Source organism: Juglans regia, chromosome 3 (genome assembly GCF_001411555.2).
Source record: "Juglans regia cultivar Chandler chromosome 3, Walnut 2.0, whole genome shotgun sequence".
Lineage (NCBI taxonomy): Eukaryota > Viridiplantae > Streptophyta > Magnoliopsida > Fagales > Juglandaceae > Juglans > Juglans regia.
Genome location: NC_049903.1, coordinates 13,025,013 through 13,034,303, shown reverse-complemented (window position 1 = coordinate 13,034,303; position 9,291 = coordinate 13,025,013). Strand labels below are relative to the sequence as shown.

The 9,291-nt window shown below is 35.4% G+C and overlaps 1 protein-coding gene across 2 annotated transcripts; it reads left to right on the top strand.

Annotated features, from left to right (window-relative positions):
• Positions 1 to 1,093: 1,093 nt before the first annotated feature.
• Positions 1,094 to 9,028, top strand: LOC108998031 (protein SRG1-like). 2 transcript variants are annotated; one of them, XM_018974459.2, is made up of 4 exons: positions 1,094 to 1,557; positions 1,799 to 2,043; positions 2,118 to 2,442; positions 3,892 to 4,397. In XM_018974459.2, the coding sequence occupies exons 1-4, from the start codon at positions 1,282 to 1,284 to the stop codon at positions 4,156 to 4,158; spliced, it is 1,113 nt and encodes a 370-aa protein (XP_018830004.1). In that variant the 5' UTR covers positions 1,094 to 1,281; the 3' UTR covers positions 4,159 to 4,397. The 2 variants fall into 2 exon arrangements, with proteins under 2 accessions (XP_018830004.1, XP_018830003.1); XM_018974458.2 differs by lacking the exon at positions 3,892 to 4,397 and adding an exon at positions 8,727 to 9,028 and having other exon boundaries at positions 1,149 to 1,557.
• The last annotated feature ends 263 nt before the right edge of the window (positions 9,029 to 9,291 follow it).

Genomic DNA, 9,291 nt, shown 5'->3' with positions numbered 1-9,291 from the left:
TGCAAGAGTTTAAAGGTACTTCTTGAAGATATGTTCAGTAACCTGGAAAAAAAGAAATGGAAGAACTGTCCCTAACCTTATGGAATCTTTGGTGGAGAAGCTAGGAATGAATTTATTTTTAAAAACATCTTGATTGATCCTAAATCAGTACAGACCAAGGTGCTTCAAATGTTACAAGATATTGAGATAATGGAAACAAGGGCATCAAACAGAGAAAATAACAATACGACAAGAACTGGTACTTGGCAAAATCCACCACCAGGATTTAGCAAGATCAATTGGGACGTGGCAGTCAATAAAAATCAGTGTATGATTGGAATTGGCATAGCTGTCAGGGATGAGGAAGGCAACATATTGGCCACCATGAGAAAGAAACAGGCTTTACTTCATGATTAGACTCTACTTCATGATCCACTGTTAGCAGAAGTAAAAGGAGCTATCACAGCAGTAAACTTTGGAGTTTATTTGGGAATGAGAAAAATAATTTTAGAATGTGATTCCAAAAAAGTAGTAATGGATATTCAGAAACAACCGGTTGATGAGAGTTATTTTGGTATGATCATATCAGAAATCAGATCTACTATCTTATGTTTTGATGTCTGAACTGTTAATCATATCCATAGAAAAGGCAATGTATTAGCACATACACTAGGTAAATATGCTTTGTCTACTCTGATGGAATCTCAACGTATAGTGGATATGGAGGATACTCCTGTATTCAGCACTTGTTATGATCATGTTTAATCAATGAGATGAGGTTGTCATAAATAAATAAATAAATAAATAAATGAGATGAGGTTGTCATAAATAAATAAATATTAGGTGCATAACATTTCAGTACCTCATGAAGCGTAAAAGGAAAAAAAAAAATGAGATTCTTATAATAAATTGAAGGTGGCGGGCAAAATAATTAACTAGCTAGCTAGCTATCTAGGTAGGACACGTACGTCAATTGATCTGCATGAAAACTGCCACTACTACTTTTCCATGCGTCACCAACTTACAATTGATAATTAATTACATGGCAAAGCGTTAACGTTACCAGAAAGAAAAAGCGAACCATTTAATTTTAATTAATATCTTTGGTTCTTATATGCATGCGCTACCTTCCTCGTGTCAAAGGCTTCCTGCATATATTCCCAAACTCATCATAATTATTACTGTTCTTATCTTTTTTGCCACAATTAAGTTCTTTCAGCTGGCTATATAAAGGCCATTGCAGCGTGCTAAGAGGTGCAGGCCTCGGTAAGATCATAAGCAACAATATTGCAAACTGTAACAATGGAGGGAGTTGACTTTTCAAGCTCAAATCCAGTTCTCATGAGTGTTAAGGAGTTCGCCAAAGCGCTAATGTCGACAGCAGCAGTAGTCCCGCAGAGCTATATCTGTCGAGATCAAGAGACTGATCTTGGTCTCTCTGACTGCAGTACTAATACCTTGGCTGCAGTGATCCCCACAATCGATATGGAAAAGTTGGTCTTCGGGGAGCCCACAGACTGCTATGATCTAGAACTACAGAAGTTGCATTCAAGTTGCAAAGATTGGGGCGTCTTTCAGGTTTTCTTCAATATTTTTCAACCATTACCTTATAATTTGTGTATATTGGAACAATTAATCGAGAGAAAAATTGAAGATCAATGTATATTGATCAAATATTGTTGTGTTATAATAAAAATTATAACAATAATAACAGTGGACTGTCTAGTTTTTCTTCTTCTTCTTGTTCTTTTTTTTTTTCTCCATAACAAACATAAATGTTGGAATAGTACTTATATGTGTTGTTCTGTATAAATTACAGATTGTGAACCATGGAGTTAGCTCTTCACTATTAAATAAACTGAAACAAGAGATGGAAGAATTCTTCAATCTTCCCATGGAAGAGAAAACGAAATACAAGGTAAGGCCAGGTGATTCTGAAGGTTATGGAACAGTCATCCGATCCAAAGATCAAAAACTTGACTGGGGTGATAGATTCTACATGCTGATCAACCCTATTCAGAGAAGAGAGCCACATTTATTCCCAAAGCTCCCTTCTTCCTTGAGGTAATTCTATCTCCCCCTCTCCCTGATCAGATAAACACCTCAACTTTTGTCATATTTTTCACTTCTCCCGACAGGAACACCTTAGAATCATACTTCTCAGAGTTGCAAGAGCTTGCCATGACACTTGTGGGGTTAATGGGAAAATGTCTGAATATAGATAAGAGAGAGATAGAGGAGTTATTTGTAGATGGGATGCAATCAATGAGGATGGCCTGCTATCCTCCATGCCCACAACCAGAACTTGTTGTTGGCGTTACCCCTCACTCCGATGCCAGTGGTATAACCATCCTTCATCAAGTCAATGGAGTAGAAGGTCTTCAGATAAAGAAAGATGGGGTTTGGATGCCGGTGAACTTCCTCCCAGATGCCTTGGTCGTCAACGTAGGAGACATTATGGAGGTTTGTCATATTATATACCGTCTTTGGCTAGCTCTGATCTGCCTCTAACCCATCTTTAATTTCTAAAGAAAATTAACCTCAATCGACGTATGTTAAACATAGTACTCTAGATTTTGGAAACCACCTTAGCGATCTTGATCAAACTTTTTTGGGTCCTACAATATTTAATACTCATAGACGTAGTACTCCACTTCCTGAGAAGTTAATTAATATTGTGTCTATCTTTCTATATATATTCACCAATTAATTCGGTCAAGAAATTGGAGATTAAAGCTTCCATTTAAACCACATGTATAGTAAAATATAAAAGACCGCATTGGACTGCTCGTGAACATCAATATATAACAATCCTTCATGTATAATATAGTAATTTCTAATAGTATTGTCATTTCCAAAAGAAGTAAATCATACTTTATGATTGTCCTGATCATCAAGATTCTAATAATATATATATGATGATATTTACTTACAAAACATGTGAAATTAAACTCTAAGATCTAATCATGCACGCATACTCATGCAAATCGTGAATTAACACTAAGTTGTTTTAATTAATATCAAAATCTTTAAATGTTTGTGGCTGATCTGCCGCTGGCCTTGACTGCAACGATCGAGTAGACTTTAATTTGCCTGGTTAGTAAGCTTGCTCAACTATAGTTAGTGGATATCATCAATAGGGTGTCTAAATTCATCAGGCACCACGTACGAGAACTGGTATTATGAGTTACCATACGCTTCTTTTCAAGGTAAGATCAGACACTTGGCAATCCTAAACTTATATGGCTCCCATGCACAGGCCAGCCATGAGAGTTAGGGTGTCTAAATTCATCAGGCACCACGTACGAGAACTGATGAGTTACCATACGCTTCTTTTCAAGGTAAGATCAGACACTTGGCGCAATCCTAAACTTATTTGGCTCCCATGCACAGGCCAGCCATGAGAGTTACCCCAGCGGGACAAGTTCTGACCCTAAGTACTTTCTCGTGAACTCTTAGCTGGGAATCTGCATATCCCATGTGAATATGAATTAGAAAATCGAGGGTTAGGAACAGCAACCATGCATATGTTCTAACGTTGGTATCCACAAATAAATGATTCCGCAATCACAAAATTGTTTTAGTACTGCTCATGATCTTCTTCTTGCTCATGTACGTAGGATCTTTCTTTAGCACAAAAAATTCTCTTCAGGGCGGCGTCTGATCTCTCGACTGCATGCTGCAAGTCGATTTTCCGTTTATTTATTTTCTTTTTCTTGCACTGTAATTAATGTTTATTTTGAAGTGTTTGTTGTGATCCTTATATATATCCCCTCGAATTGTAGTTTGTTTCAGTTAATTTGAAATTGCCCATAAAAAAACAAAATGGTTCCTCAATCAGAGAACTTATAAAACATTGCAGTTATGTGTATAAAAGTACTCGTGATCATGATGTGGTGTGTCATTTTGCAGATCTTGAGCAATGGGGCCTATAAGAGCATTGAACACAGGGTAACAGTAAATACAGAGAAAGAAAGGATCTCCATCGCCATGTTCTTTAACCCCAAATTCGAGGCAGAGATTGGGCCTGTTAAAAGCCTATTGAATACAAATAGCCCACCACTATTTGGAAGGATCGGAATGGAAGAATACGTCAAAGGTTTCTTCTCTCGTTATCTGAATGGAAAGTCAAATGTGGACAAAATGAAGGTAAAAATCGGGGAGGGCAGCGTACGTTAATATTACTACTACTGCTTGAGGTCATGTAAACTGATGTAGTTTGGGAAGTTAATCATATACATATATATATTATGTTTCATGTTATGGTTTCGTCTTGTATCTATCATGATCATCGATCATGATGTGTTAAAGGGTTAGACACAGTACGAGGCATCATGTCTGGCCGGCCAGTACTGTTGAAATATGATCCCCATGTTGTCATTGGTGTCTTAATGACAAATAAATTAGTCTTGTGTATCTATCTTGTGTTCAACGTGTAGAAACCCAAGTCATTATTGTCTTGTCGCTGTTGATCATGAAGTTATAACGTTGCTAGATATATCCTCATCATGTTATGGTGTCGTGAGGCAAATAAACATGCACCCAAGTCTTATCTTGCCACTGTGTTGAAATGATCCCACTAAGCTCGATCTACAGCTTCATTAAGTCCAAATCCGACCTGTACGTTTAATGTTTTGTACAGAATAAAATTCGAATAAATCACGATTTAAATGTAATAGATGGATTATATGTGCTCTAATTATCACCAATTTTAAGCTAGACTCGGCGTTGAAAATTACATAAGAAAATACTATTAATACTTACAATTTTATTTACGTAATCATATGTACTATTGATTTGTCAGCTATTCATGAAAATGATAAAAATTTTAAAATTTACAATTTAAAATTAAAAAAAATCGATAAAATGTGACTGTCACTCAATACATATAATATTGTCAGTAAAATTTTATATACATGGAGCTAGCAGTACTACTCAATTGCGTAATATATTATTTCTCTAAAGAAAATGTTGTTGAGCAGTACTTGTATAGGCAAATAAAGTAACAATACATTTTTATCCAAAGTATACAATAGTATATTTGTCAATAGAAGTTATCTAGAGAAAGGGGTTAAACCATAAGAGAAATTCTACTTATCATTTGATGCACCACATATCAACATATAATTTATCATTTTTACATATAATTTATCATTTTTATCTTTATATTTTAACATATATTAATGTGTAACACGATATACACGTGAAACCTACACCTAGTGCACAAAGCACGGCAACCAAACTCTTACAGCCCAATACAAAAGTACACTATATGCATGTGCATATATTATATATATATATATATATATGCTGCAATATATATTCCACACAAAACACATAGAGCATATGAAAACATGCTGGTCTTAGCCAAATCACGTACGCTGGTAGCTTGCAATTTTACAATAGAATTTGGTTTTCATGACGGATGAAACCGTCACAAAAAATAAGCAAACCGTCGTTACCTAAAAGGCGTCATAGAATGTTTTTTGTGACGGTTTATTGTTCAACCGTCACAAAAAGTTCTCTCTCTCTCTCTCTCTTTTTTTTATTTATTTATTTTTTTTCAGTTGGAAGTCTGCCGTGAGTTCAAACGTGATGAATTTTTGTGACAGTTAAAAACCATCACAGAAAGTAACGTTCGGATGTATAAACCGACATTCAAATGTTAACCTGACTAATTAATGTTCGCATGTAAAAAAAATTGATGTTCGTTGTTTTTGCTTTACACGAATGATATTTACGTTCGAACGTTAACTTGATGATGTTTGAATGTAACATTCTGATGTTAAAGGAGAAGAGTTCCAATGTATCATTTATAACGTTCGGATGATAGTTCGTCGTTTGAACGTATGAATTTTCATCATTCAAACGTTTAGATTGTTTGTGCGTTAAAACGTGCGAATGTAGTGCCTTACATTCGAACATTTTGTTCGAATTCGTTGGAATTTTGTTCGAATGTTGATTCAAACATGAATCAATGTTCAAACGTTTGTTCTTTATGTGCGAACGTTATGATCAGAAATAGTAATTTCATAAAATTAAAAAGCATATAAATTATTTCATATTACACCATAAATATAACAATTAATATTGTCTTATAGAGTTAGATTAATAGACAATAAAAGTTTGTAATACTGATAACGATAATGATATATTGATCATTTCTTTTTCTTTCTTCGCTCACTGCAATCCTACTGAATTGACATAACATGTTCCATCTGGACCATCATCTCTCTCTGCACTTGCTCTTGGACTTCAATGCGTATTCTCTCATCGCGATCTCTTTGTTCCTCCTGCATAGGCGTCTCTAAATCAGACTGTCGTGATAAGAGAGACTTCAACTCCTACTGTCTCAACTTCATTTGCTCAATTTCTTAGCGTGCTGCATCTAAATCTTTAGTAAGACTATTAACTTTAGAAGTTGAGGTCTTGGTGGATGAACCGACATGCATGAAAGAACGTCACAAATCTCTTACCAAACTAGATTTGGTCTTGACCACGTGCGTGAATATATCTATGTCACTAGTAGAGGATTCCTCATAGGCTGATTGGATCTCAATCACTTTTTCTTACAATTACAACAAAAATATGATAATAAAGCTCACATATTAAAAGAAGAGTAATTCTACATACAGTCGTGGAATGCGCAAACGCCGTGCAGTTGCTTTGAAAAAGAGTGGAGTCCACTATTAAAAAATTAATTTCTTTTCATGTGAGTCCCATATTTATTCACTTTTTTTAAAGCGACTGCACGGCGTTTGCACACTCACGACTGCAAGTATCATTTCTCTTAAAAGAAACGAGGAATCAAACACAATATGACTTCACATGTTGTATAATTTAGTCACAGAAAATAACATCACTAATACAATTATTTTTAGTGACAAGATCAACCCACTCACTGTGCTCATCAGTGTGAGTAGCAACATAGATATGAATGATGAAGAAATTTTCAGGATCATCACATTTTTAATAAAGCCACATTAGTAAATTTTAAAAAAATAATATTAGTACTTGAATAAAAGAATATGATAAAAATGAGTGAGAATTAATAAGTTATCAATTACCATTTTATCAGCAAGACGTTGGAATAACCTTGAGTCGGCGCGATGGTGGATTGTCAAAGCCGTTCGATTCTATATATTGATAGAACTTAAGTCCTGTAGGAGAAATTAACAATGTTAAATATAATATATGAAACCAATATATATAGATGTAAATAACTTATAGGGAATAAATCTAAAATATTTGATAATTTGGACTTGCGAAAAGATCATAATACTTCCTCCAATCGTGTAACTTCATTTTTTGAAAGGAGACTGAACAACCTTTTCCAACATATCGAACTTCTTGAAATGGTCATGTCATCGTCCTTTGTGAAGTTAAAATAATGTAGTCATCAACTCGTTCATAGTTCGCACATCCTCGCTATGGCCAAAATTGAGGTCAAACTCATCCTAAGAAGTGAATTGCAAAAAAAAATATGAAATCAAAACATCTCTAAATAAATTTACGTTTGTATATAAACTCACTAGTACACGACTCCGAATGCGATCCTTCACCTCATTCGAAACATTTCTCCATGATCACACATAAAATGAGGTATAAGCTCAGACTAGTGTGCCAACATAGGAGGCAAGCAATGCTGCACTATCTTCCACTCTTCCAGTGAAGTTATCAAGAATGTTGACTTTGATTTTTCCGTACCTTCTATTTCTTTCAAGAGCAAGGCCACGGGTGTAGCCACGTCTGTAACGTGACAATGCATCAAATAAGATTCTTAAAATAATTAAATACAGTCTCCAAAGTATTGAAATGTAATTAATTATTAATAAAATTTTCTTACTGATAGGTGTCGATTGGCTAACTGTCTCCTGTGTATTAACTTGTTTAGGAGCGGAGTCCTTAGTTGAAGAGTCATGAACGGGTTCAGGATTTGAATTTACTTACAATTAAAACATGTGAAATTAAATTCTACGATCTAATCATGCATGCATACTCATGTAAATCGTGAATTAACACCAAGTTGTTTTAATTAATATCAAAGTGTTTAAATGTTTGTGGCTGATCTGCCGCCCTTGACTGCAACAATCGAGTAGTACTTTAATTTGCCTGGTTAGTAAGCTTGCTCAACTATAGTTAGTTGATGTCATCAATAGGGTCATGTCTAATTCAACAGGCACCACGTACGAGAACTGATGAGTTACCATACGCTTCTTTTCAAGGTAAGATCAGACACTTGGCGCAATCCTAAACTTATTTGGCTCCCATGCACAGGCCAGCCATGAGAGTTACCCCAGCGGGACAAGTTCTGACCCCAAGTACTTTCTCGTGAACTCTTAGCTGGGAATCATATCCCATTTGAATATGAATTAGAAAATCGAGGATTAGGCACAGCAGCCATGAATTGTTTTAGCACTGCTCATGATCTTCTTGCTCATGTACGTAGGATCTTTCTTTAGCACAAAAAACTCTCTTCAAGGCGGCGTCTGATCTCTCGACTGCAAGCAAGACAGTCGATTTTCCGTTTATTAATTTTCTTTCTCTTGCACTGTAATTAATGTTTGTTTTGAAGTGTTTGTTGGGATCCTTATATATATCCCCTCGTATTGTAGTTTGTTTCAGTTAATTTGAAATTTCCCATAAAAAAACAAAATGATTAATCCTCAATCAGAGAACTTATAATAAAACATTGCAGTTATGTGTATAAAAGTACTCGTGATCATGATGTGGTGTGTCATTCGCAGATCTTGAGCAATGGGGCCTACAAGAGCATTGAACACAGGGTAACAATAAATGCAGAGAAAGAAAGGATCTCCATCGCCATGTTCTTTAACCCCAAATTCGAGGCAGAGATTGGGCCTGTTAAAAGCCTATTGAATACAAATAGCCCACCACTATTTGGAAGGATCGGCATGGAAGAATACGTCAAAGGTTTCTTCTCTTGTTATCTGAATCGAAAGTCAAATGTGGACAAAATGAAGATCACAAAAATCGGGGAGGGCAACGTTGTACGTTAATAGTACTACTACTGCTTGAGGTCATGTAAACTGATGTAGTTTGGGAAGTTAATCATATATATGTATTAATATATGTTTCATGTTATGGTTTCGTCAGCTTGTATCTATCATGGTCATCATGATCATGTGTTAAAGGGTACTTAGATATGACACGAGACATGTCTGGCCGGCCAGTACTGATCATGTTGAAATATCCCCATGTTGTCATTTCTTGTGTTCAACGTGTAGAAATTAACCCAAGTCATAATTGTCTTCATGTCGCTCATGTTGATCATAAAGTAATATTAACGTT

What these genes read in the sequence shown, in the direction of transcription:
- LOC108998031 (XM_018974458.2), top strand. Translation starts at nt 1,282, where the DNA reads ATGGAGGGAGTTGACTTTTCAAGCTCAAATCCAGTTCTCATGAGTGTT. An exon ending in AAGCTCCCTTCTTCCTTGAG is followed by an intron (nt 2,044 to 2,117) that starts GTAATTCTATCT and finishes TTCTCCCGACAG; the next exon opens with GAACACCTTAGAATCATACT. An exon ending in ACGTAGGAGACATTATGGAG is followed by an intron (nt 2,443 to 8,726) that starts GTTTGTCATATT and finishes TGTCATTCGCAG; the next exon opens with ATCTTGAGCAATGGGGCCTA.